This window comes from Remersonia thermophila, chromosome 4 (assembly GCF_042764415.1).
Source record: "Remersonia thermophila strain ATCC 22073 chromosome 4, whole genome shotgun sequence".
Lineage (NCBI taxonomy): Eukaryota > Fungi > Ascomycota > Sordariomycetes > Sordariales > Chaetomiaceae > Remersonia > Remersonia thermophila.
The window spans coordinates 1,089,463-1,116,036 of NC_092220.1; the positions used below are offsets into that span (position 1 = coordinate 1,089,463).

The following is a 26,574-nucleotide window of genomic DNA, read 5'->3' on the forward strand; positions in this document are numbered from 1 at the left end:
TACAATTATTATTCGGTCCTATGACTGGCCAGATCCCGAGAACGCTCGTTGGCCTCACAGCTCGCCCCTCGTATCGGCAAGTTTGGTGTCATGGCCACGCAACCTTCATCGCTTCCCTGGAGAGCTGCTCTACCGCACTGCTTGATAGTATCCATGGATGTGTGAGCACGTCTCGGGGTGGATCTGCCGCATCACCGTGGCGATGTCATCCTCTGCGCGGTTGCTATGGGTTCATGAGCTGTGGGCTCTGAACACCACGAGCTGTCCGGACCATGTCCAAGGCAGGCTATCGTCTATCTTGGACGAGTCACCGGTTCCGCCGAATGCACAATTCTACTCCCCTTGCTCTCCGAACTTGATACATGGTCCCCTGCATCCGAAGGGGGTGGTAGGTGCCAAGCACCAGCAACACCTCTTACCAAATCGGGTTCTGTACCCGTGGGTGATTGGTCGAGGAAGCCAAACTCGACGACCCACATTCGGCACTTATGCCCGAATCAGCACGAACATGGTTCCCGTCGGCGATGAGGTGGTGTGTTGATCAGCGGCCCGGTCTGATCCCTAGGGCTGGAGCTTACCTGCGGATATGGAACTGCCGGCCGAGCCTGCTGTCAACGCCCGGCCTCGTCCGTCCATCGAGCAGCCAGATCCAGGAGCGAGTCATGGGCCAGCCCGGTGCTCGGTTGCATATCCACGTCGTACCGTAGCGCTCCCTTCCAGCTTCGGTATCCTTCGCTAACACCGATGATCGCTTCGGGCTGCCCCGATTCGCATTTGTTCATCTCTCTTGCGCCGCTACCAACATGCCCATGACAATATTTCACCAGTTTATGACATCAAGCAGAGCGGCCCTCGTCGCCGCACTCGTTATGGCTATCGTCTCGGCCCTGCCCCCCGCCAAACAGGCATCTCGGTCCCTACCGCTCTTCCGCCGCTACGTCGCAACGCCCAACATCGTGGCCCTCGGGGTTTCCACGGTTCTCGGACCGCTCCTTCGTCATGTCCCTCGCGAGAGCAAGAATCGGCAGAACGTCAAGGCCGTGGTTTTGTGGTGGTGGTGGTACCTGGTCGGTCTCGCCGCCGCCAAGCCATGGACGGCGGCGCTCTCCGTCCGGCCCACGGTCGTGGGCGCCGGTACCGACGGATCGCCCTTCACCATCGTTGGCGAGGCGGGCTCGTCGATCCGCATGCTTCGTGTCTAGCGCGACAACGGCAGACAGGGCTACCTTCGCGGCCTGGATGTCCGTTTCTCGGACGGAACCGAGAGAAGCCGGGGCGCTCGCAAGGACCAATTCTCCGAGCTGGTACGTTGGCTCCATTGTCCCCCCCCTGAATTGTCCCAAGCTCGACGGAACCGATGCTAAACGTTCACCGGCGCCGTGAGCAGGCTTTGGAAGAGGACGAGGTAATCCGGTCCATGACCCTTTGGTCCACGCCTCTTGGCCGCTTCTCGTCTCTTTTCTCGCGCGGAGGCCGCGTCGCGCGGATCGATCTCACCACCAACCGCCGCTCCTGGGGCTACGGGGTCGAGAACACGGCGAAGCTCTCCGCCAAGGCCGTCGACGTAGGCTCGGGCGTGCTCATCGGCTTCCAGGGCCGCGCCGGCGAGGACCTGGGCCAGCTGGCGCCCCTCTTCCTCCGGAAGCTGTCGCGGTCGGTCGTGCACAACGTCGCCTACGACCTTCCCGCCGGCTCCGAGGGCCTTCGGCTGCTCGTTCTGCGCGAGGGCACCGCCGTCTGGAACGGCACGGACTACTCGTGGACGTTCTCGGGGACGGAGGCGCGCGGCACGGAGACCACCTTCAACGTCGGCAGCTCCTCGGGCCTGTCGGTGAGCACCAGCTTCGCCGTGTCGCTGCCGCAGATCGGGCTGTCGGGCATCGGCGTGGGCTGGACGGCCGGCAGCACGATGAACTACGAGAAGAAGAACATCTAGGGAACCTCCCTGACGTGGGGCATTGCCGTAGCGCTCTCCGCCAACATGCGCGGCGTAGCCTGCTCCGCCGTGGTCTGGGAAGGGAGGCTCGCGAATCTCGGGTGGACGGGCACGCAGACCGTCACCGCTGGGAACGGCGTCTCCGTCTCGTTCCCGGTGTCTGGAACTCTTGACCATCTGGTCTACGGCAAGGTGAAGACGGTCTGTCGGCCGCTGCACAAGACGTCCGAGGCGGAGGGGCCGGACGAGGACGGGGCAGAGCCGGAGCAGGAGGAGGAGGAGGAGGAGCCCGAGGCGGTGGACGTGCCTGAAGGGATTACTGCCGACGACATTGTCGGCGACGCATTGTTTAATAAGGATGGATTCAACGCCGATGACTTGGTCGACGCAGGCTTGTTGGGTGACTGACGACGGGTTGGTGGCGGAACGATGGGAGATGGGAGGCGTGAGCTGGTCGAGATGTCCCTGTGTCCCTCGAGGCCCGGGCATGATGATGTTAATCATGTGGCTAGACCCCAAGCAGGGTACGGAGCAGCGCAGTTCTGTCGTTGAGTTCTGTGGCATTCTTACCTTCAACACCACATAGAATCTCGCCCTGGTCATGTTGCGTCTTGAGAATTTGTGAATGGGAGGCTCTTTCTAGCATGTTCTGCCCTGTGAAACCGACCCTTTTTCTGCGATCACAGATGTCGCGGCAATGCTCCTCAGCATCAAGTGATGTCTGATGTCCGCCTCACGGCCTTGTGCACCACCACCCCCCCTATCTCTCACCCAGCCTTGCGGTCCCGCCCCCTTTCCCAAGACCAACGTCCTCCCAGGGGGCATCGTACCCCTCCGTCCTCTCTCCCAACATACCTCCGTTTGAATTCCGCCACACACTTGTCCACTCCTGTGTCCATTCCCACTCTTCAGTGATATGCCGCCGACGGCGGGCGCAGTTCTGCTGGGTTGACAGGACCCTCGTTGACTTTGCGCTCGACTCACGAACACATGGGCGGCACAAGACCGGACCATGGTCCCGAAGCGTCCTGGAGAGCAAGAGCACGGAATGAGGCCGAGCCCATGAGAATCAACAGGATCCAACCAGCCAAGGAGGACGCGCTTCTGGAGAACGTTCTGATTTCTATAGGAAGCGACGAGGAAAAGAGGATATAGAAACAACCAAGTTGGAACCACAAATACCGTTTTCAACACCAAACAGGCCCTGACTGTCCCACCAGATACTCCGATACATGCTGCTCCATAACCGGTTGGAGCGTGACATGGAAAACCCAATTCGTGTGTGATGAGGGAAGTGCTGTAACGGTGCCTTCCCTGAAATTTCCCTGCCCTGTGTCATGTTGTGTTGTGAGGGGTTAAGCGGGCGCGATTCTCGATGCTCGATGCTCGATGCTTGATGCTCGATGCTCGAATGTCGTTTATACAGGGGCGTGCGTGAACAGGTACGAGACGGATTCGCCGTTGTGAGTACGGCGGATGGCCTGGTTCAAGTCAGCGACAGCTGGAAAGCACGGGACCGCAAGGGGGGGAGCATACCTCTGCAATCGTAGGGCTGATGTCGATGACCCTCAGCTTGGGACACCTCTCCACCTTGTCCCCGAGAGGAACCGTGTTGGTGACCACAAGGGCCTCGAGGACGCTGCCGTTGAGCGTCTCGATGGCATTGCCCGAAAGGATGCCGTGCGTGACAAGCGCAAGGACCGCCTTGGCGCCGTTCTCCTTCAGCACGGCGGCGGCCTTGACGAGGGTGCCGCAAGTGTCCGCCATGTCGTCTACGGGGTTGTCAGCGCAAGGTCAGAGCTGACGGGCCTAGGCGGGAGGGGAAACATACCAACAAGGATGGCGACCTTGTCCACGACGTTGCCGACGAGAACCATGCGGCCGACCACGTTGGGCCTGGGCCGCTCCTTGTGGATCAGGGCGAAAGCCGTGTTGAGGTGATCGGCGATCGAAGTTGCGCTGCCAACCATGTCAGTGTGGCGCGCGGCGCGGGAGGAAGAAGTTGACTGACCGCTTCGCACCGCCGGCATCAGGGGAAACGATGACGCAATCTTCGGGGTTGAAGTTCTCCCTAATGTATCGGAGGAAGGAAGGCTCGGCGTAGAGGTTGTCGACCGGGACGCTGAAGAAGCCTGTCGAGGAGCGTTAGCGATCCGTGGCGCATCCTGAGGCCTGAGCCTGGGTCGCTAGGGAGCCTTGGGCATACCTTGGATCTGAGAAGCATGCAGGTCCACGGTGACGATATGGTTGGCGCCCGCCGTCTGCAGCATGTTCGCTACGAGCCTGGCGCTGATGGGAGCTCTTGACTGCGTCCGGTTAGCGGATGGGGCCAGCGCTGCGTATCGTCACGATCAAAGCGCACCTTGTCCTTCTTATCCTGTCGCGCGTACGGGAAATTGGGGCTGCCAGAGAGGTCAGAAACACGTCCGATCGCCGAGGGGCGACCACGAGCCGGGTCGAGCAAAGGGGGAAGCGAAGCGTACATGACGGCCGTTATCCTCCTCGCGCTAGCCGTCCGACACGCCGAGATCATGATGAGCAGCTCCATGAGGCCCTCGTTGACGTCGCCGGTGGCGGTGGACTGGACAATAAAGACATCTTCGTCGCGGACCGACTCGCCGACGGTGAAGGAGGTCTCCTGGTTCGAGTAGTTGAGAGATATCGTCCGAGCGACCTGGATGCCGAGCCTGCAAGGTGTGTTTCCGGGTCAGCGCCAGCCTGTCGTCACGCGCGGGCTTTTTCTTTTTTTTTTTTTTTTTTTTTGTCCTGCGTGATGTTGCCGTTGCCGCGATCGGCAAACGACGGAAGGGAAAAAAGGCAGAGGAACCAAGGATTGCGTACCGCTTGGCGATCTTCTCGCACAAGTCAGGGTGGCTGCGGCCGCTGATGAGCTTGATTTCGTTCGCCATTTCCGCCGACATGATGAAGAAAGGAAGGAAAAGAAGAGGGACCGAAGCAGGCCGGCGAATAAAGGTAAGCTCGGGATTTTTTTTTCTTTGACTTTGCCTTCCTGATGCTGCGCTGCAACGGCCGGTGCAGCTGTTAGTGGGGAACTCGGATGCGGGGCAGCGACCGGGGGCTGGGTTACGTGCCGTGCGACGGTCAGGTTGAAGAGAGGTTGAAGAGAGAATGTCGAGGTATTCAAAGGAGATGTTGATGATTTGGGGAGAGAAGAAAGCGGAGGAAGTCCGAGGGCAAGTGGGACAAGGTCCTGGTGGCAACCGGAGGCATTGACGAGGTCATACCGGCAAGAAAAAAAGTTGAAAAGAAAGCCGAGTGGATATGGCTCAGCCCGGTCGTCTCCAGGTACCTGGCCCCGGTACCCGGTGGGTCAGCATCCTCTCGCAGTAACAGCCGTACATAAACCTCTATCGATAACCACGCCCCGACCCACTTGGCCGTTCGTAAGCGGCTTGTGTGGGCAACGGATTTGGTTCGTCGCATGTCTGCTTGTCTGCTTGTCTGCTTGCTTGGCTCACTGGCTCGCTCACATGCTTCCGGCTTACACAGTACGTGCTATAGGACTTGACACCCAACAGAGCATGACGCGAGGTGGCATCCATTTCGCATGACCGACCGGGTTTACACAACTCCGTACCACATTCTCCCTTCTTCCAAACAATCAACCCACAGACGCCTTCTTTATTCATCCGGAGAACTATGTAATTAGTACCACCGCTGCGCAGTCCCTCGCACGGTGCCAACGGTGCTAACGGGGATCTGTACCCTCCTCCCTCTCTCTCGGCCAGCGCTGCACGTGAAGCGTTGCATCATGGGGACTTGGGTGATCATCCTGACGCAAGAGAAGCGACGTTCACGCCATCCACCGCCGGCCAGGAACCGTGCTACGGTCGTCGATAGCAGTAATCTAGGCCTTCTTGCTGGTCCGTCCGAGCGCCGTTCGCTTTATGCCGGTTTCCGGTCCGACCGTTGGCTCGGACCTTCGCCCGAGTCATCCGGAACATGGCGCAGCTCCGCCTCTCCGGCGGGGCCGCTAACCTTCACGCCTTCAAGAGAAGCCTGGTCCTCTTCCCTGTCCCGTTCCCCCTGAACGCCGTTCGCCCCGCTGGCCGCTTTGGCTTTGGACATCAACTTCATGCTGAGCCCTTCGCCCTCCTGCACCATCAACCCCAACTCGTCCCCCGCGTCCGGATCCTCTTCGTTCCCTCCCCTCCAATCCGCCGCCTTGACCTGCGGAATCGGCTCTTCGTTGCTTGGCTCGCGAATCTCCACGCCCGCGGCTTCCTCTCCTGCGTCCGCCATCCTCCAAACGACCGCGATCCTATCCAACGCCCGGGTCCCGCGCTGATACGACCCCTTGATCCCGTCCATCTTGTCCCACTCCATCTCAAACACGCCGTTCTCGTCCCCGCGTCCGCCCTGCTCGGGGCCGTGGCCCTCGAACCAGGCGTTGAACCAGACGTGCGCGACCGCCGTAACCAGCGCCAAGCCGAGGTTTCCCGGGCCGCGGGACCGCCGCTCGACGGCGATGTTGACGTCGCTGTTGGGGATGCGGATCGGCTGGACGGGTTTGAAGATGACTGCTTGGCCGCCCGGTTCCAAAACGTCCGAGGGGACGCTGCTTGGCAGGCTGGTCGTGGACTGGGAACGCGCCGAGGATTGGTCCGGGAGGGAGGCAGCGTTGGAGGCGGAGGACGTCTGAGAGGATTCCGAGGGCGGCGCGGTGGGCTTCCTCGGCAGCGTCTTGTTGGCCAGCTTGATGAGGCTCGGCGAGGATCCCGACTTTCGTCGAGATAGTCCTCTCGTCAGGCCCCCGCCGCGTGACGGGTTCGTCGGGGATGCGCCGCCCTCTGATGCGCGCGTGGCGTCTTCATCGCGGGCGTCCTCGACCTGCTCTCCCACCGTAGGCTTCGTAGTTGCGTACCCGGCCACCATGTCCTGGACCATATCCAGCACCCCCGCGCCACCTGGGGCCCCAGGCTCAACCACGATCCTCTCGTCCTTGCCAAACGTGTGAAACACGTGAATCTTCCGGCCCTCGTCCACAAACCCCTCCACGCTCACCTTCACCCCATTCCGCAATCCCCAGACGTGCACCTCCACGATCTCGACCGGCCGGTCCAGGTAGGCGGGCTTTCCGGCGCGTGCCCAGCGCTCCACGTACCTCACCCACCGCCTCTGGCTCGGGATAGACACGCCCTGGCCGAACCCGGGCCTCATGCGCCGCTCCGTAAACCGCGCCAGCGCGTCCTCCGCCCGCCACCCGCACTCGGCGATCAGGTAGGAGCACGCCATGGTCCCGGACCGCCCCTTGCCCGCCTTGCAGTGCACCACAGCAACGCGGCCCTTCTTGGCTTCGCTCGGGTCGGCTTCTTCCGCCTTGCCTGCCCCCTCTGTCTCCCTCGGGTCTCCTTTGGCTGGGTCGCCGCTGCCGCTGCCGCGGTCGCGGTCGCGGCCGTCGTCGCGGCCGTGCCGCTGCTGCTGTTGACGCTCCTCGAGCGCAAGCGAACCCCCCTCGAGCCACTTCCTCATCCCCCCGACGATCCCCGGGACGAGCCTGAACGCCGGCGGGTGATGGTCCGGGAACGGGTAGTGCAGGATGCGGCCGTGCACGGCCTCGTCCGGGTACCCCGTGCCCTCGGCGCGGAACTCCCAGATGGCCCAGCCATCGCCGTGGCGGGCGTCGAGGTAGGCGACCAAACGGTCGAGCGGGTTGCGGTAGGCGCGCTGCGGGTAGGCTTGGGACGGGCCGGATCTGTGCGATGCGAGGTGGGTTAGCGCGGGGTGGTTGTTGGGTTCGGATGAGACATGGGTAGGTTGGCAGATATATAGCTATCTAAGATGCTTAAAGTGGATGGGAAAAGATGGAACGTGTGACGGGGACGTGGCGGTTGGGTACGCACGTTGCGATGATGTTTTCGGTGACGTAGCAGAGGTCGAGGCCTGTCTCGGCATGCTTTACGCGGGGCGAGGCGACAAGCTGGCGAAGCAGGGAGGCCATGGCGCAGGTACCTCCGAAGACGCTGGAGGTGAGCCCGGCTGGCTTGGGTCTCCTGATGCTAGGATTGGGACTCGATGCGATTGATCAAGTGATCAATGAAACACGAGACAACGTTGCCAACAAAACGAGGCAAGACAGGTGAGGGTGGCCGCAAAAAAGAAAAAAAAAAAAGGAGTTATGTAGGCCGCCCGCGGCAGTTATCCGTATTGATCTTTGAGTACACGGACGGCGTGAAGTCGGATGGTTCCAGGTTAAAGCAAGCATGGGCAGCCCAGCAAGGCGTTCAGGAGCTGGTCGAGGCTGGGAGCTTTGCAGCGAGCGACGTCATCGCTTAATTAGTCCTCCCGTGGGACTAGAGTCTTGGCGGATGACAAGACTCGAAGGAACCAGACGTGAATTATATTCCATAGAAACGGAATGGGATGAATGCACGGCAGCCTTCACAATGTGTGGTGAGGTAAAGAGGCATTATAAGAGGCTCGAAGGGATAAATGTACACTTATGACGCAGACACGGAACATCATCGTAGAAGGAACCATCGGTGAGAAGACAAGTATCATTCAGCAGTACGGGTAGTGTGTGCGTTATCGTTCAACATCTAGCTATCTAAACATGCCGCGCCGGAAGTGGCTACCCCTCCGGCGACGCCATGCCGTCGTCCAAACCTCTGAGAATCGGGGGGGGAGGGGAAGAGATGGTACCCAAGATTGCATGATAACCACCGGCGCCAAACAACCCGGCTTGCCATGTTTGTCTTCCTTCTGGCCTTCTCATCGCGGGCTGGCTTGCACCCATGACAACAAGATCTTTATGACCGCTGCAGCGTTTGAACCGTTCCCGCTTACCCGTAAGCCAACATGTGCCGCCAAACCCTGTTGTCAGGCTGGGCTGCAAGCCGGACTTGGTTTGCCCCACAGAGAGTCGCCCTTTTTTTTTCGCGGTGGTGGTGCGTTTCGGTCCTTAGGTGGTCTTCTTCGAGGGAGCAGAAGCACCACCGGTGAAGTTCTTGGGGTTGGTAGCAACGTAGAACTGGCGCGCCGCCTGCTTGATGCCGTCCCAGACCTGACGGGCCGCCGGGGGCGTGCCCTGGGCACCGATCAGGTTGTCAATGCGGGCCTCCAGCTGCGCAAACGCCTCCTGGACGTGGCTGCTCTGGGAGAGGCGAGCGCGCAGGAAGGCGGTGTAGATGGCCAGGAGAATCCACGACCGGTGCTGCCAGAAAAGGGCCGAAAGCAAGATGCGGAAACACAAGGCGATCTCGAGGTTCGCAACGACCGACATGGACGAGTCGTAGTACCTCTTGACGAACTGGCCAATTTGCTCCGAGATGGGGTGCTGCGCGTGGGCCTTGGCGTTGGGAGAAGCCCCGGCGGCCGAGGAAAGCTGCTGGGGAGGCGAGATGGTGGGAATGAGCGTCGCCCGGGCGTAGGTGGCAACGTGGAAGACGGAGTAGATGGCGTAGGGAAGGAGGGCGAGCGGGTATTGCGGCATGAAGAGCCACACGAAAGCCAGGCCTGCCGTAGGGTTGGTGAGCAAAGTCCCATCGTGCGTGCTAGAGAACGAGGGGGAAAACAAGACGTACCAAGGTATTGGACGTTCTCGTCCTCATGCAGCGGCTTATCGGAGCCGCCGGCCCTTTGGCGAGCGCGCAAAGTCTTGTACACCACTATGCCGTACGTCCAAGCGGCCGCGAGAAAGGCGAAGCGGTAGCAAAACTGCGCCACGCCGCCGTAGTAGTTCATCCGGAGCCAGGAAAGGCTGTACCGGGCGACACAGAAGAGGAGAAGCGCATGTCTGTATATAGTTGGCCGGTTAGTGGACGGTCCGCCATGCGGGGTCGCCGCGCGAGCGCTGGGCCTCGAAATTTCGCCGCTGCGTTGCGGGAAGGGGCCGCGACGAGGCCAGGATCGGTCGAACGTACCCAGAGAACCAGGCAACTGGAGAGCAAACAGTGTCAGCAAAGCGCGCTCGGCAAAGCGTCATCTGGGGCGGCCAACGCACACTGCAGGGTCTTGACGATCCTCTGGAACCTCTCGGCGAGAGGCAGGTCAGCTGGCGGAGGAGCCATTTCGAAGGCTGGCGATCAGGGGAAAAGACGCAAGCTCGCCAGGGAGGTCAAGGAAGCTGTAGATCAATACAGCGCGGTGGCTTGGCGGGAGAATCGGCGATGAACGGCCACGTTGAGGACGGTGGTGGTGGTGATGGTGGCGGTGGTGGTGTGGAAAGATAGCTCCTAAGAGTTGTTGGTCGGTGCGTCTAGGCCAGCTCGCAAAATCACAAGGGTTTCCTGTGTCGGATTGCTGGAATGCACGTGGAGCGCCCGGCTGGGCCAGATCGGATGCGGCAGAGGGCCGAGAGAAAGCGGACCACGAAGCAACGAAAAGCGCTCGGGTTTACGGTAAGGGTTAGTTGCAAAGAGCACAAAAAAAGGAGAGTTGGGGGGTGATGACAAGTGTGAAATGTCAGTTACGGGGAAAAGAAAAGAGAGATCCCGAAGCAAAGTTGAACAGGTTGCCTCGATCAGGAGACGAAAGAAGCTGCCTTGGCCTTGTCAGGGTCGATCGCAACCCTTGTCGTCATCCGCCGCCGCACAGAGCGAACGGCTGCCCCACTTTACCGGTCTTGGCATAACAAGCACAACCGGGTACAACGCCTCAACATGCCAGCACAAACAATGAATAATACCACCGAACTCCGGCTTCGATCCATTGAACCCCCACTATCCGCTACATTCGCATTGGGTCAAGACCCGGTTCAATTGCATCCCTAACTTATGTTCCTCGACGGTGGTATCGACTCGCGGATCGCCTACCGTCGTGTTCCCGGCCGTCTGGAGCACCATCAGGTCAGGCTATGTGGGGCACTCATGACAGGACCCAAGGACAACGGGGAACCCAGCCTCATTGCATCGTAGTATCTTATGCTTCCCATTGTTCCTCTCTCATGTTCCTACACAAACACAGGTACCCATATCGCTGTCGAATCCAACCATTTCGCACAAGAACAGACCATGCTCCAGGCCGCGTTTCTCCCCTTTTTTGGGTTCCGTCCAAGGTTCATATCCGATGTTGGCCTGAGGAGAGAGGCCATCCCACGTCTGCCCTCACAGGTGGAGTCGGGACCGGGGGCTGCTTCTCTGGAGCATGGCGCGCCAAGGAAGACTCGATCGGCCTCTCGAGGATGCTCGCATACATTTGATCCGTGCTGTTAGTGAAGGTGGATGGCGACCTCGACGCACGCGGCAGGGGTGGCAGCGGGCGCTCCGTCTTCCTCAAAGAGCTTCGTCCATCCCGGACGGGCACCGGGGGTTGGTGTGCTCGATGGACGCCCACGGCCGGAGCCATAGCCCTCTGGCTGGACCTTTGACGCAGCTCGGTGAGCGGCGGCATGTTCAAGCCGAGACCCGCCGCAGCACGACGTATGGCCTCTTGTTCAAGCAACGCTTCGGCTTCCCTCTGTCGCCGGTATTTCTTTCGAACCGTGTGGCGGTGGGTAATCAGGTACAGGCCGAGGACGGTGAAAAGGCATGTTCCCGCTGCCGTAGCGATGATCGATGAAACGAAGACCGCCACGGACAGCTCCTGGTGGTTTGCTCCGCATGACGGGGTGCTCTGTGCTATATCAGCCAAGCGGGCTCTTTGTTGCAGTTTCCGGGACGATTGCTTACTGCAGAGGAAGTAGCTTGGTCCGCGGCTAATCCGACGGTCGACATGGAGGTAGGTGTGTGAAATGGCAGGGCGAGCGCCTTGATAGAGGGTTGCGCAATGGATGCCATCGGGCCTCCCTGGGGACGCGCAAGTTCAGCTCAAGATACCCGACTCTCCATGCTCCCGAACGCCAGCTGAAGGATTTCCAAGGCGCATGTGCCAAGTTCGTGGACGTCATCCGCCAGGCGGTAAGGGCGATGAACTTCAACATCTTCTACGCTGAGTATGGAATCTACCATCTATTACGGGAGTCACGGGAGAGGGCAAGAATGCGTAGTTTCCTCTCGTGTTCTTGATCATGGAGCTGTTGGGGAAGCGCAAGTGGATTTCTCTCGTGTTTGCAATTCTGGTCACAAGAGAATGACAAGAATGACAAGAATGACCACCTGCGGGCCTCTGGCCTGGAACGAACAAATCCAATCAACACAGGAGCTCTTAAGCGGACGACAGGAATGTCGATCCACAGGACCTGTTGACGTGAAGGGAAGCAGCCGTAGCAGCGCCTAGAGGCCTGCATTCGGTGTGGTACAAGGGCCAGGTTCATGGATGGCCAAATCAGGACATCATTCTGCTCTTGCTCTTATATGGGGAAACAAGATGCAGAGTTCTCGTCCATGTCCTCCCTAGCCAAGGATCTCCTGGTCATTCTTTTAGGAGGTTTAAAAAATGCAACTCATTGATCGACGCTGTTGATGTCTAAGCACTTCTTCTTGTTACCACGCCCAGGACGGGAAAAACAAGTTACCGCATGGTGGTGTCGGGTTCGAAAGTTGGGAGACGGTTGAGTCACAAGCGGAAGATGGCAAGTCCACGCTGGCACTTGGCGAGGTGAACCTTCAGTTGCTGACAGCTGAAACTCTGCATCCTGCGCAGCCGCCCCACGATCTCTCAAGGTGCACTTAGCTGCCCCACTTCACTTTATCGACCAGAAGACCGTCTCCATGCTTCGTTGAGATTCTCTGTGTCACTAGAGGCTCTTGAAAAGTGAGCTCGAGCGAAGAACGTTGCGAAAAATCCAGCTGCTGCGACCTGGCGTGTTGTTTTGGCACAACCACTCACCATGGCGACAATAGGGACCCTCGAACGGGTCACGGCCGCCTCGCTCTCCAAGATCCTCCTCGCGGCCCAAGAGGCGCCGGCTGCAGCCCCCAACATCGCCATCATCGATGTGCGGGACGACGGTACCGACCCTTTTCCACCCCCTTTGCCCGTCACCCCTCCTCCGGGCCGGCGGAAGACAGGTCCTAACGCAGACTCCCAGACTACATCGGGGGCCACATCAAAGGCTCCCGCAACGTGCCCTCGCGCACCCTCGACTACATGCTCCCCACCCTCGTCCGCCAGCTGCAGGACAAGGACACGGTCGTCTTCCACTGCGCCCTGTCGCAGCAGCGCGGACCGAGCGCCGCCCTGCGGTACATTCGCGAACGCGAGCGCCTCTTGGGCGCCGCCGCGAGCAACCCCCCGGCGGGCGCTGCTGGCGAGGAGAGCACGAAGACGGACGGTGCCGCGGCCGGCCCGTCAGAGAGCGGGCCTGCGGTGAAGGAGCAGAAGGTTGTAGTGCTGGATCGCGGGTTTGTGGGTTGGCAGGAGCAGTTTGGTACGGATGAGAGGTTGACGGAGGGGTACCGGAAGGAGCTGTGGGAGGATGGGTACTAGGGCTGAGCCAGCATGAGGTTCGTGTTGCATGCGATGAGCCCTGGGGCGGATTCATGGGGGCCTGAGTCCAGGCTGGTCGAGGAGGACGAGGCAAAGGAGGATCCGGCGCAAGAGGTTGGTTCTTCACACGAGGCGTCTCGGCGACGGAAGAGGGTTGTTTCGCTCGCGGATACAATTACGGCGTATTTGGTAACTGATCACTGTTCGAATACATACCCCAGAGAACGTTTCGCTCACACACCCTTCGTTTCTTACGACAGGAACTGAGGAACTTGAAATACAGCCCACCGCCGCTGCTCGCCCCCGGCAAACCCTTCCCTAATTACACCATCCTGCCCGGCCACGCCGCATTGCCCGCGAACCGCAGCGTCGCGGTCCCTGCTCCTGGCACCGTTCCCACGTCCGCGAACCCCGGCTGCCCAACCATGCGCGCCGCGTTCGACCTCGCCCCCTCCAGGTCCGTCGTCATGACCTTGATCTCCACCTCTCTCCCCGCCACCCTCCGCGTCCGCTGCGCCCAGCTCTGCCGCTCGCCGTAGCCCTTCTGCTGCACCATCAGCGGACGGCCGCCCTTGTTTCTCCTGCCAGGGCAGATGCGCGCCAGCAGGTCGGGGCGCCGCGACCGCAGCGCTATGTAGGTTATCATGAGCATGCCCGCCAGCAGGCCGAGAGCAACGGGGAGGGCTATCGCCAGCGGGCTCGGGCCCGGGGGCGGGCCGAGCTGAGAGAGCGGTTCTGGCGACGGGGGGCTGGAGGGAGCGAGGTCGTTGGCGGCGTCGGGGCGGGGCTCGGCCCGGAGAAGGCGCACGCTCGGCCCGGGGAAACGGTCGGTGCCGGCGCCGATGCGGACGAAGGAGCCGTTCCTGGAGACGGTGGGGAGGGGCGCTGCGATGGAGAGCACGGCGGTCGCCGAGGTGCTGTTGCCTGGGAGGAGGGTGTCCAGGATGGGCCAGCTGAAGATGCCGAGGCTAGGGTCGAGGGCAGCCGAGGTGATGCCCGAGTGCTGGGGCGGGCTGTTGTTGTCATTGCCGTTGGGGAGGAAGTCGGCCTGGATGAAGATCTTGTCGGCGGGTTGGTCAGAGGTTGGGGAAAAGAAGAGCGGGTTCCAGGTTACTTTGCAAAACGTCAGCTTGCCGTCTGGGAGGGGAGCGCTGATGGTGTGTGTGTGTGTGTGTGCGTGTGAGCGACTTACTCTCGAGGGTTTCTCCTGTTCGGACCACCGTGCCGCTCAACGGGGAACAAAACGGAGTACCTGGGCCGTTGTCACACATGGGGTGTAAATGCGAAGAAGCCCAACGATAAGGTATCAAGCAAGTGAGTTGATGGGTAATATGCCGTTCTTCGCAGGTGAGATGGGATTTCAATTCTCAAGCGTGACAACCGGGAGAAATAATCATTACAAGAAACCCTCTGCCTTACGACGACCAGTCACCACTGATATAAACCCCAGGTCGTCCTCTTCCGATCGACTGTCTGCTGCCCCCCTTCATCCCCGTTCGCTCCCTCGTCAACGGTGCCAAGAAAGCACGGACCAAAACATATGAGTTGCATGTGGTAGTCATGCGTTTCACCCAAACATCTCATAGGTGGTGACGGCGCTACCGACCGCTCGTAGGTCACGAGCGATGAGACAGCGTCTGGCGATCCGGCACTTTCGGCCCCTGAATGCAAGGGAGGCAACCCCGCATGGGCATCGATATCTCCAGCAAAATCTTTACAATTGCCATTCTGCTCATGGGAAAACTGGATGTCCGCATCTTGGGTTGACGATCCATCATTGGCGTATCACCTGGCGGCCTTGACGGCGTTGGAGATTTGCGTTTTGCGTTTCGTCGACATCCACATTGATTCCATAAAGATTTCCCTGCGACCCTGGATGGCTGAAGATAAGGATTGTGACTTACAAATCCGATAAAGCTATCGGTGACGTGACGAACCAGAGTACCTGATAGGTTTCTCAAACAACATCAAGCCTCAAAGGCTACCAGGCCAAGGTGCGTGCCCTCTGCTCGGAGCGGCTTTTTCACGACATATTATTAACCCAAGAGGTGATGGGACACAGCCTACCCCCAACGGTGACATGCATTGCGAAGTCGGCGGTTGCTCCTGGCTTGGCTGCCCAGGACCCGAATCAGTTCTCATTGACATGGGCTCAGAACCTGATCGTTTTGATACTGCACGCAATCGTCCAGCGTCGCTTCGGGTAAGATGCTATCACAGTTTGGCGATTAATTACTATCTAATTAACGTGAAGGTGAAAAAATGGAATGGCAATGTACGCAGTAAATGTTGTGAAGCAGTGCTCGCGCTATCCAAGTCTATGGAAACGTGTGTATATGCAAAATTGATGCCAAAAAAGAAAGGCGGATGATATCATGGCCAGCCTCTTTTCTGAACAGGCCCGGTCTGCATATCTGATAATTATTCATCATCAACAGGGGAAAGAGTAAATCCATCAAAGTCCGGCCCTGTACCATCGCTGACGCCGTTGGTTGAAATGAGTGAATGTCATGGGCTGAGGAGCACCCATTGCTCATGGTTCCAAAGCCCTGACCCTTAGGACTGGATGCCACCGGAGTTGTGTAGCAAGACGAGGTGCGACTGGACAAGACAGCGAGCAGACGTACGCTACCAGACGAAGACCCAAAGCCCATTGAGCTGGTAGAGCCTAGCCTAACTCGTCTAGTGCCACTTTTTTGGAATCAGAAAACGCTCCAAATGACACGAGCTAGAAGAATATCATTGGCAGGCTATATTCGCAACCATCTTCAAGGGAACGCGATGGTCGTGGCTGGGGTTATGCCGCGTGGTATGTATCGTAGGGCTCAAAGCTGCCATGATTGTGCGCCAAACCTGCAATCTCTCTTTTTCGTCATTGCTGAGCCGTATGCGCCCAGAAGTCGCACCTGCAACGCAAAACGGGTGCGTTTGACCACCTAGGACGGCATGCGGCGTGGAGCTGGGCTGTTGAACACGGCCACTCACAAGGCTGGCACGGAGGTCTCTGGGGTGCATTGAGTAGTTAGGGCGACCTTGAGGTCGACCATGTGACTTGTACGACATCATTTCCGAGCCAACCTTTGATCTAAGTCCCCCTCGCCAGCTCAGCCGTGGCACTGAAACTCTTGTGCCTGGAGCTGTATACGGTCCAAAAGTGTGTCTCTTGAAGGAAGGGGGGGGGGGGGGGGGGGGAGGAGCTGAAAAGAAAAGTCATGCTCATCGCTCGCCTAGATTCTCTGCAGCACGCTCATTTGTTGGCTCGGGGCGCCCGCGGGTTCCTCTTCGGCCGTTTGTGCTTTGCGGTCTGGTGACGCTGAAGATGATCCATCCGGCCGTAGCTCTTCTTACAGTCCACGCAGACGAACTGATCAAGTCCTTCGGCACCGTACATGGCGGCCTTCTCGGGATGCACCGCGGCCACATGTCTGAGAAGTTCAGGCTTGTATGGGAACCCCTTGGGGCACTCGTGGCATTGTTCCGGCCGCTCCTCCATGCGACGCTGGCGGCTGTGCGGAAACGACGCGACGCGTTAGTGCGCATAGCTAACGAAAGCGGACGGTGAGACATGTTGAGGGGGGTCACATACGCCGGATTCCGGGTCGTCCTTCCTTCCGTACCTGCTGCAGGCTCGGCTCCGGTGATAGCCACCCCGGGTGATTCTAACGCGGAACCGGTCTCCTCAGCGTACTCGCCGGGGAAAGCGTCCTGGTTGACCGCGGGCCTTTGGACATCGCCTGGTCTGGCCGGTTCCATCCCCGGGGGGGGGGGGCGCTGACCCTCCCTGCGTGATCATCAACATCACCGTGTCAATCGAAGGTTCCATGAACGCGTAATGACTGGCAGCGTTGAACTCTGTCTGTGCCGTCATGGAGGTCTGGATCGAGGCATCCTGGTTCAGGTAGGCTGTGTCGGTGGTAGAGCTCAACACAGACCACTCGAACGGGTCCGACCCATATTGCGGCCATGATGCGTCATCCCGCCGGAAATACAGGGCGCTCGTGTCTAAGAGGGGCGAAGATCCGTCTTCTGAGGGTTGAGCGGGTGTTTCGTCGTCTCTGGGCAAGGGCCGTTCGGAATCAGGCGGGGCCAGGGTTTCCTCGAAGGTATGAGGATGATTGTACCCCGAGGATTCCGCCCATGACCACGCCCCGGCAAAAGTGATGAACTCTGAAGGGTTGCTCATGCCGAGTCAAGAAAAGCGGGAGGTGATGGATTGTCTGCGATGGTGGTGGCCGTGGTGGTTGTTTCTTGTCGCCTCGTGTCCGGTGAGGCCCCTTTCCTGGGATAGTTGTATAGTGAATTCCATCCCTGTCAGAATGTCAACGCACCGCGGCCATTACACTCTGATTGGGCGCCACCGGGGGCATACAGAACGTCGCGCTTGAGGAACAATGTGGACAGCGACGTGTGAAAATCCGTCGGAACGGTCCTCCCCATTGGATCTTCGCTTCCAATTATGGGGCTTGGTGCAGGTTCCAACATGAGGAATCGTTGAGCTCATGATGTGTTCGTCATGGCCAGGGGCTTGGGCCCGCCATCTCGGGGAATGCGGTGTCTCCCGGGCAGGCCTGGCAATCCTACGATGGATCAACACAGCAACGGCGAGAGACGGGCTGGCACCGGCGGCGTTTTGACGGGCGTGGAAAAGAGACAGGTCAAAGAAGAAGACAATCGGAGCTCTTTCGAGTCATTGTTCATCAAGCGTTTGCAAATCAGATGGGCGGACGGACTGGGAAGGGGAATCAATGGTGAGCGTGGATTCGGTTGCCATTCGCAGGGATTCAGGAACGCGGCCTAGAATCGACAGAGCCTATCCACGTCCATGGATGCATGTCGGCAAGCCGAAACTGCCAAGTACGCCGGTGGATGCGTATTATAGTATATCACAGCTAGCCCACAGGCCAGGGCGGCTCGACCCGGCTGAGTTGAATAATAACTCGGTATCGACAGCAACGGTTTCGGCGTGGCCTTGTTGGTGACCTCAACCACGCCTGACAAAACGCACATCCTCCCATTGACGTCAGGTAGCATCAAGCTCGTATCGCCATGGCGTGTTTTGCGAGATCGAGCGCGTCTTGCACAATCGTTTCAGCTCGGCCATCAAGATGGTTCACCCCCAGCCACCAACGCCAAGCCAACCACGTCCCCATCGCACAGAAACCAGGGTTGCATGGTCCTGTCAGCGAACGTTGCGCAATGATCGCTGATTTGTGTTTCCACGGAGGTGGCCCTGGCTCTTAGACCGCCAGCCCCGGAGACCATTCCGAGATGTCCAGCTGGCTGCAGGTGCGCGGTGCAGCCAAACGCCGCCTTCGAGCTCCCCGAAGTAGTTGAGCATTCATGGTAGGCAGCACAGGTATGTAGACGATCCAGGGACGAAATCCAGGCACCTTGTTTCGAGATTGATGAGCCGGACGCACAACGTCACCCTTCTCGGCTCATCGGTCGGACGGTCGGTCGCTGGCAGAGTTGCAAGCCCGCGGGTGTAAGCTAGGCGCAGGCGAGGTGGTGATTGTTGACATAGGATGCGATGCCTGAGGCGCTTTGCGGGTTAGTTAAGGCCTCACAACCGGCCCCACATCTCCTGGGCGTACGCAGTATGCCCGTACTATAGTACTGCGTATATGCCCCACAGTAACTAGTTACCGGCTCAGTGGATCTTGGCTCCCCTGGATCGGTCCCCACCCCTCCCCACCAGCCCCAGCTCAGCCTCATCAGCCCCACCAAGCGACAGCTGTCGCGGTCCAGACGCGACGACCTGACGGCGGGATCTAGAAGTAGTCAATTTAATTGATCCATCGCCAAGCTACCTACCTTTCCCATCACCCCCGCCATCATCAACCTTGGTTGGTCCCCCCCCCCCCCCCCCCCTCCAACCCACAATCACTCAACTACCCAAAACAACCTGATCGACCGGCCTCGGTGACTTCTCCAGGCGGCCGAACCAAAAACAGCCACCGAACATGACGAGGTGACGTTGGGACACCCCCTCCCATCCCGCACGCCACGCCGTTCCGTCACGCGAACGAAACCCAAGATGGCGCTCCCGCTCCCCCCAGGCCTGACCCATGCCGAGGTGGCCTTTCTCGCCGAGATGGAGCTGGTCACCGTGATCCCGCGCCAACGGCTCGACAGCATCGACTTGCTAGGCGTATGTTGAGGCCCCCCCCCCCCGCCTTTGGGCCAACCCGCACCCGCCCAACCCAACCCGAAAAGAGCCTGCTCTGACCACACCACCTTGTCCGTCTGCCGTCTTGCAGGGCAAAACCCCGCCGCTTCGTCCTCCTCACCGAGCCGACCTCCCCCTCTGGCTCGCCCTGCTCCTCAAGAAGCAACGCCGCGCCAACATCCTCCCGCCCGCCTGGCTCCACCCCGCGTCCCTCGCCGACATCATCCACGCCGAGACCAAGATCAACCCGCAGGCCTTCTCGGACCCCCCGCCGCCGCCCTCCCGCGCCGACCCGTCCCGTCCGGGCCTCGCCCGCCGACAGCAGGGCGCCGGCGGCAATATCAACAACAACAACGACGACGACGACGACGGCGTCTACAGCGGCGGCCTCATCCTCTCGGCGCCCTTCCGGCCTTCCTGCACGGCGGACGCCCCGGCGGGGTACCTGCCGTACCACTGGCTGGAGGTGGCGGAGCAGCTGCTGGCGCACGCGGGGGACGACGTCGCCGCGGCGCTGGGCGGCGGCGGCACGGCGGCGTCGGCGTCGTCGGCGTCGTCGGCGACGATACTGGGAGAGGTGCGTGGGCTGCTCCGAGACCTGGTGGAGGTGCGCGCGGCCAAGTTGAGGAGCAGCACGGCGGCGCTGGGGTCGTTTGGCGGAGGCATCATGAGCTTGCGGGGCGTCGGAGCCATGGAGCTGGCCGAGACCAGGGGGTTTGTGTTGGGGGTTGTGGACGGGGTGAGGAAGCTGGGTGCGAGCGTGGAGACGGCGAGACGCGAGGCGGAGGAGGAGGGCATGGATGAAGGCGGAGACGGGGAGAGCGACGAGGAAATGGGGTTTTGAGCCAAAACGCAGGGCGGCCAAGGGGGGCCAAACGACGTTTTGATGACGATAGATATCCTGGGTCTTTGAAGGTTTTTGGAATGGTTTGTTGGTCGGCATGTTTGTTTGCATTGTGGCACAAGCCATTTCCGCCAAGGTTTGGCCAAAAGAATAGCAACGCAACATTGTACAGAGATGGCTTTTGTTTTGACATGTGGGAACGCCGTCCCTCTCCGTCCCTCTCTAAACCTATCCAGGAGAATTCCCGTGTATACCTTTTGCGACCAAAGATACGAACATGTCCCAAACCAACCAACGAACCGAAAAGAAAAACGACACAAAACACACGCCGCGCCGCTAGGCCACCAGCCGCCGGAACGGATGCGCCTCGGTGTTGAAGACGAACTCGTCGAGGCTGATGAGGTCCGGCTCGCTAAAGATGAGGTAAAAGTACTTGAGCGTCTCGCCCAGCCAGAAGGACTCCATCGAGTCGGCCGGCTTGGGCTTCTCGGGGCTTGTGACATCGCGCACCTCCGAGTTGGCCAGCTCCGTCGCCGTCGCCTTCTCGATGGCCGTGAACATGTCCCACGCCACGTCGAGCAGCTCCTCGGCGCCCGTGACGCGGTACAGCACAAACACGCTCTCGATGGCCTCGGGCCGGAGGATGTACCGGCGGTCCGGGATGGCCGTGAAGCCCTGGGGCAGGCGGTGGTTGGCGATGACGGCGTCGGCGGCGGCCGCGAGCGCCGCGGCGTCCTTGCCCTGGGCGTCGCGGCCCGCCTTGCGCAGCACCTCGAGCTTCCAGGCGTCCTCGTCCCACCGGCACGGCAGGTCCTCGACGGCGCGCGCGTCCGGGCTCGACTTGTTGCACGGCACGGCGTAAAACGTCTCGGCCATGATGCCGTGCGGGAACGACTTGTACGCCCAGATGCAGCCGTTGACCAGCCCCACGGCGGCGTCCATGTCGACGGGCCGGTCGAAGAGCCGGCCGCCGAGCGCCATGAGCCCGCCCATGAAGCACGCGAGGTGCTGGCCCTGCGGCTCGAGGGAGTACCGGCCCTTGCCCTCGACCCGCACCTGGCCGGCGACCAGGATGTCCTCGCCGGTCGGGTTCATGGGGCGGAACAGGTTGTGCCGCAGCGCCGCGTCCATGGCCTTTTCGTACATGGTCCGGTACACGGGCAGCAGGCCGCCGAGCAGCGCCGCCATCTTGGGCAGGTACTCGTACGCCGAGTCGGCCATGGCGCCGAGCGGGAAGAGGGTGCCCTCGTTGAAGACGGCGCTGCGCGCGTTGACGGCGAGCGGCCACAGCCCCGGCAGCGACGTGTCGTCCTGCTGGGCGGCCATGGCCTCGGCGATGCGCTGCACGGCGTCGAACCACTTGGGCTCGCCGGTGAGCATCGAGAGGCGCGTAAACTCCATCGACAGGCTGCCGATCTCGGCCAGCAGCACCGAGCCGGGCGCCTCCTGCTTGTGGCCGCGCGCCGCCGACTGCCAGTCCCAGCGCGTGATGGGCATGTGGTTCGGCGTGTCAAAGGCCTTGTAGAGCATCTCGCCCACCTCGGCCGCCTTGCGCAGCAGGCGGACGTCGCCGCTCAGGTCAAACGCCGCCAGGAAGCCGCCGAGGTAGCGGATGTTGGTCTCGAAGATGTTGACGTCCCGGATGTTGGTCGTCGTGAAGTTGATGCCCGTCTCGGCCGCGTCCACCGCCTCCCTGAACTCGGCCCGCATGCCCATGATCCACAGCGTGTCCAGGGCGTCCACCAGCGTCGCCCCCCACCCGCCAAAGGGGTTCTTGGGCCCGCCGCTCACGGGCGTCACCTCGTCCGCCAGCCACGCGTGCTTTCGGTACGCCCCCCAGCAGCGCGCCATGGTGCGCTTGACCGCCGCGCGCCGCTCCCGGAGCTGCCGCCGCCGGGTCCCGCTCGCCTCGGCGGGGAACTTGGCCGCCTGCACGCGCGGGAAGCGCACCGGCTTCCCGCGCGGGAGCCCGCGCACCGCGCTCGGCGGGTAGTGCTGCGGCACCTGGCTCCAAAAGGCGAATTCGGGCCGGGGCTGCCAGTCCTGGACGGGCTGGTGCAGCACCGTGCCGCCTCCGGCGAGGTACCGGGACGGGGCGAGCGGGGCGCTATCCGTGTTCCAGAGGTAGAGCAGCATGAGGAGGAAGGCCGCGCTGGGCACGAGGACCAGAATTCCCCGCCGCCGAGCGAAAGCCATGGTGGTTGCGGGGGGGGGGGGGATGGTGATGATGATAATGATGATGATGGAGAAGGCCGAGTACGATGATGGGCTTCGATGGTCGGGTTGGGTTCGCCGGGGCGCCGGCGGAGGCGTGACGCTCAAGCACCAAGGGCGAAGAGCGGATCCAGCAACAAAGGGTGCCGTTCTAAGCCAAGCAATCCTACTTCATGTACTATATGTACTATAGTACGCAGTCGACGGTGGAAATGCGGACAAAAACAGGATGAACAGGGCCCTTGACGTTGTTCTTGTGCTTGGGAAGAGACGCTACGGGCAGTTCAAGCCAAGCTTGGCAACGGCCAAAGACCTGAGTCGTGCTGAAACGGCAAATGAACCGCCCCCCAACGCTTCGGGGGAGCCCAGCGCCTGGTTTCCTTGTCTCGGCTCGGCGGCCTTGGTTGGCTTGTCCCCCTTGTCATGTCGCCGCCCTCTAGGCGTGCCAAGCGCGGGTCCCTTGCGGCTCAGCAATGGTTGCTGACTACGCAACACCATGCCATGCTCCCCCTTTATTGGGTAAACAACTGCTGCCTCTTCCCAAGCCCACCGTGGGATGCTCGGCCGAGGAGCATCCGAGGGCGCAGACTGGTGGGATGTCGCATTCGGTGGTCGCCAAGGCTAGCACGATGTGGATAGAAAGGGGAAAAATCAAGCCCGTCGGACGAGATATTAAGGGGAGCGTATGGCATTGGAAGCTCTGGCCGTGAAGGCCCGGCCGGCGACTTGGGTCTCCGTTCATCGGCTTGGCCTTGTCCTGAGGATTGATTCAACTATCCGGCTTCCGTCTGTCCCCTTTCAATCTCGCTCTCTGTCTCTCTCCCTGTCTCTTCCGGTTGCCGCTGTCTTGTCGAAGCATGCTTTTGCCCGCCCTTGGTCGTCCTCAGCGACACGCACCATGATGACACGGTACGGTTCCGGCCTCGGGCTCGGCGGCTTTCTTGTCGCCTTGCTCGCCATGACCCGGCCGTTGGGGGCCAGGGCGGCGTGCTACTACGCCAGCGGGAGGCTGGCCCCCAACGACGTGCCCTGCCGCGACGACACTCAACACTCGGTCTGCTGCGGGCAAGGCTACGCGTGCCTCTCCAACGGCATCTGCATGGCCACGGGGGCCGAGCTGCAAAAGCCCGGCGCCTCCAGGTACGTGCGCGGTGCCTGCACCGACCCGACCTGGCGGAGCTCCCACTGTCCGTTGTTCTGCATCGAGGAGGGCGTCGACTTCCTCGACGGCGGAAACGGAATCCAAAAGTGCGAGGGCCGCTCCGACGACACGTACTACTGCGTCAATAAGAACTCGGCCACCGAGGCCAGCTGCGCCGAGGGCCGCAAGCTCCTCTTCTTCCCCGGCGCTCCCGCGGTCCTGACCACCATCGGCGTTCCTCAGAACACGCCGACGCCAACCTCGTCGCCCAGCACCTCACCTACCTCCACTGACGGTGAGAATTTGCCCTCCTCCTTCTCCTCCTCCTTTTCTTCCAAGGCCCCTGAGCCCGCAAAGGATGTACCGTCTAACAGCGAGCAAGGGAAAGAGCCCGCCACGGCGTCCTCTACAACCGAAACGTCCACCCAGGGAACCTCCACCTCTTCCTCCCGGCCAGGCGACCCCGATGAGACCGTTCCCCCCACCGACGATGCCAAGCGCCCAGAAGAGACCGGAATCGACGACAGGAACAACAACGACAGCAACACCGCTGCCCCCTCTTCCTCCTCTTCATCCTCCGGTCCCAACATCGGCGTCATCGTAGGCGGCGTCCTCGGCGGCCTCGCGCTCCTCATTCTCGCCGGCCTCGCCGGCTGGATCATCGCCCGCCGAAGCAACCGACGCGCCGACGTCCGCGCCTCCCCGTCCAGCAACCCGGGCGACGGCCCGGACCGCTTCGCCGCGTCTAGCACCCTCCTCGCCTCTCCGGACGCTCCCTACGCGCCTCGCTTGGACGCAGGGGGCCGGCGCTCGCCCTCCCCTGCGTATCCCGCGGGCGCGTACGAGGTGACGGGCGAGTCCAAGCCGCTTGGCGGGAAACTCCTGGGTCAAGAGCAGCTGCAGCAGCAGCATCAGCGCCCCGTGTGGGATGTGGCGTATCATGAGCTGCCGCCCGGGCCGGACATGCGAGCGCTCATGGGGCATGAGTTGGGGACGGAGCGGAGAGCGGAACTGCCTGTGGAGTTGGGTAAGAATGCATGACGATGTGCTGGCGAGGCGGGGGCCCTTGTGATGTAATGGGGTAATACTTTCGGTTCGAGGGAGGGTGTAATTCATGAGGGGCCGACCGCCCTGAAATAGGTTGGCGGCGTTCGGGGCTTATCGGTGATATACCTGATGTGTTGGGTAACCTCGGTGTATTCAACCCCTTGGAAGAATCAATACCAGTGGTACAGCTGCGGATAGGGGTCGGTAGCTCTACACATTGTACATGGGCCTTTCAAGGTCAGGCCACTGAATACAAAAGCACCGGTCCACACCGAAATAAAAAGGAGTAAATAAATGTGCAAATCTGGTTGATACCGTTAGTATGTGGAGCGATAATTCACCCTTCTCTTGTCACCCATGAATTACATCCTCCCTTTCTTCTCGGTGCTGTCTTGTACATCTGATACCAGGTGCGTACCCTCGTCTGCAGCGCGTGTCAGCCGAACCAGCAAGTCCTCCGCCATGTCTGTGATTGAACAAGAGGAGCTCTTTTCGGACCGTATACAAAACGCTTCCCGGACCGTATCACGTGATACTTCCCATACATATCCCTAACCCTTGTAATCGCACTTGCTCTAGAAGACATTGATCAATACAACAACGAAATCGCTGAAACAACCATTTTGTAACCAATCTTCCACCCGTACAACAGAACGAAATCTATCAAATGGCTCAAATTTATACATATACAACTGCTAGACAGGGTGACCAAGTCTAGGGCTACCAATGGGAGGATTCGTGCCAGGGGTGTCAGCTAGGCGCAGGCGAGGTGGTGATTGCTGATATGGGAGGCGACGCCTGAGGCGCTTCGCGGGTTAGGGTTTTGTATGGACCACGTCGCCGGGTTCGCTGCAAATCGCAGTCTCTCAATTTTGTTGCGTTTTTGAGCGATTCAGCGCCTGCGAGATTGATTGATTTGATTGTTTTTGACTGTGATGCTTGTGAAGTTGATGGATTGATGGCTGCGAGCGCAAGTGCGATTGCAAGGGTTAGGGATATGTATGGGAAATATCACGTGATACGGTCCGGGAAGCGTTTTGTATACGGTCCGAAAAGAGCTCCTCTTAAACAAATCCGTTTCCGGCAAGCTCTCATCTGCCCGCGAGGAGTCTTTGGTATCCAAACCACCCGCTGGGCCTTTCGGATGAGGTCGACGATTTGCTCTCCTGGACCGAAAGAAACCGCAGGTTTGAGGAGAGTCAGCGTGGGTACGCCAACCGCCTGGTGCCCTTACGAGACTCCCGGCTTTCTCTTCATCGCCACCATATCCAGCGTAACCTTTGGGGGGAGCTTTGGTTGTCATCGTTGTTGTAGGACTCACGTCGTCGCCGTCATCAATAGTCTTCCGTTGGCAACCATCGCCATGCCACCAAATGAGCTCCGGGTCGACGGCATCCGTGGCCACGGCAATCCCTACCAGGTCAGTAAATTCCTCGGATGATGCTATTATAGGCTTGCGGCACATATGGCATTTTAACCGATATTCAAACCGGCAAGGCGGCTCGGGGCTCGGGGCAGCCGACCTCTCAAAGGGGGATGGAGGTTGGCTGGGAGATGTGACTTGCTGCAGGAATGTCGGGCTGTAGAGTGAATCATCTGTTTCGATCGACGGAAGCACCGTGTCAGATGTAGTGTTTCCCGCTGAACAAAAACCAGGGAGCGAGCTGAATTGTACAAGGCCTGCTGTAGGATCCTCCTGTCCCTTTAGAATGGCCGTTGGGTGGTTGCGCTTTCTGGGTCCGGCAGCCGTGTAAGAAGCCCTACGCTTCAAAGCCATGGGTGCCAGCGGATGTTGTAAAGGGGAGAAGAAACAACCAAAGCGCTCTTCTGTGAAAACAAGAGAAAAGAAAAATAAAGTTATAAATCGTAAGTGAAGCTTGTCTTGTAAGAGCGAG

The 26,574-nt window shown here is 60.2% G+C and overlaps 10 protein-coding genes across 10 annotated transcripts; 4 read left to right on the plus strand and 6 right to left on the minus strand.

The window, feature by feature from the left end:
• Positions 1-803: 803 nt before the first annotated feature.
• On the plus strand, positions 804-1,936 carry VTJ83DRAFT_4422 (uncharacterized protein; the record flags this gene model as incomplete). Its single annotated transcript, XM_071010910.1, has 3 exons — positions 804-1,160; positions 1,203-1,304; positions 1,388-1,936. The coding sequence occupies 3 exons, from the start codon at positions 804-806 to the stop codon at positions 1,934-1,936; spliced, it is 1,008 nt and encodes a 335-aa protein (XP_070865872.1).
• Positions 1,937-3,354: 1,418 nt separating this feature from the next.
• Positions 3,355-4,857, minus strand: VTJ83DRAFT_4423 (uncharacterized protein; the record flags this gene model as incomplete). The annotated part of the gene is made up of 8 exons (XM_071010911.1): positions 3,355-3,417; positions 3,473-3,708; positions 3,768-3,895; positions 3,948-4,068; positions 4,143-4,242; positions 4,299-4,338; positions 4,420-4,623; positions 4,778-4,857. 8 exons carry the CDS (start codon positions 4,855-4,857, stop codon positions 3,355-3,357), a joined length of 972 nt encoding a protein of 323 aa, XP_070865873.1.
• Positions 4,858-5,842: 985 nt separating this feature from the next.
• Positions 5,843-7,898, minus strand: VTJ83DRAFT_4424 (uncharacterized protein; the record flags this gene model as incomplete). Its single annotated transcript, XM_071010912.1, has 2 exons — positions 5,843-7,652; positions 7,801-7,898. The coding sequence occupies 2 exons, from the start codon at positions 7,896-7,898 to the stop codon at positions 5,843-5,845; spliced, it is 1,908 nt and encodes a 635-aa protein (XP_070865874.1).
• Positions 7,899-8,858: 960 nt separating this feature from the next.
• Positions 8,859-9,966, minus strand: VTJ83DRAFT_4425 (uncharacterized protein; the record flags this gene model as incomplete). The annotated part of the gene is made up of 4 exons (XM_071010913.1): positions 8,859-9,412; positions 9,481-9,692; positions 9,820-9,835; positions 9,900-9,966. 4 exons carry the CDS (start codon positions 9,964-9,966, stop codon positions 8,859-8,861), a joined length of 849 nt encoding a protein of 282 aa, XP_070865875.1.
• Positions 9,967-12,665: 2,699 nt separating this feature from the next.
• Positions 12,666-13,264, plus strand: VTJ83DRAFT_4426 (uncharacterized protein; the record flags this gene model as incomplete). The annotated part of the gene is made up of 2 exons (XM_071010914.1): positions 12,666-12,786; positions 12,867-13,264. The coding sequence occupies 2 exons, from the start codon at positions 12,666-12,668 to the stop codon at positions 13,262-13,264; spliced, it is 519 nt and encodes a 172-aa protein (XP_070865876.1).
• Positions 13,265-13,586: 322 nt separating this feature from the next.
• On the minus strand, positions 13,587-14,535 carry VTJ83DRAFT_4427 (uncharacterized protein; the record flags this gene model as incomplete). Its single annotated transcript, XM_071010915.1, has 2 exons — positions 13,587-14,401; positions 14,457-14,535. 2 exons carry the CDS (start codon positions 14,533-14,535, stop codon positions 13,587-13,589), a joined length of 894 nt encoding a protein of 297 aa, XP_070865877.1.
• Positions 14,536-18,294: 3,759 nt separating this feature from the next.
• VTJ83DRAFT_4428 (uncharacterized protein) lies at positions 18,295-18,602 on the minus strand (the record flags this gene model as incomplete). The annotated part of the gene is made up of 2 exons (XM_071010916.1): positions 18,295-18,440; positions 18,485-18,602. 2 exons carry the CDS (start codon positions 18,600-18,602, stop codon positions 18,295-18,297), a joined length of 264 nt encoding a protein of 87 aa, XP_070865878.1.
• A 699-nt stretch (positions 18,603-19,301) lies between these two features.
• Positions 19,302-20,277, plus strand: VTJ83DRAFT_4429 (uncharacterized protein; the record flags this gene model as incomplete). Its single annotated transcript, XM_071010917.1, has 2 exons — positions 19,302-19,415; positions 19,525-20,277. 2 exons carry the CDS (start codon positions 19,302-19,304, stop codon positions 20,275-20,277), a joined length of 867 nt encoding a protein of 288 aa, XP_070865879.1.
• A 336-nt stretch (positions 20,278-20,613) lies between these two features.
• VTJ83DRAFT_4430 (uncharacterized protein) lies at positions 20,614-22,473 on the minus strand (the record flags this gene model as incomplete). The annotated part of the gene is made up of 1 exon (XM_071010919.1): positions 20,614-22,473. The coding sequence occupies one exon, from the start codon at positions 22,471-22,473 to the stop codon at positions 20,614-20,616; it is 1,860 nt and encodes a 619-aa protein (XP_070865880.1).
• A 916-nt stretch (positions 22,474-23,389) lies between these two features.
• Positions 23,390-24,673, plus strand: VTJ83DRAFT_4431 (uncharacterized protein; the record flags this gene model as incomplete). Its single annotated transcript, XM_071010920.1, has 2 exons — positions 23,390-23,927; positions 24,015-24,673. 2 exons carry the CDS (start codon positions 23,390-23,392, stop codon positions 24,671-24,673), a joined length of 1,197 nt encoding a protein of 398 aa, XP_070865881.1.
• Between the last annotated feature and the right edge of the window lie 1,901 nt (positions 24,674-26,574).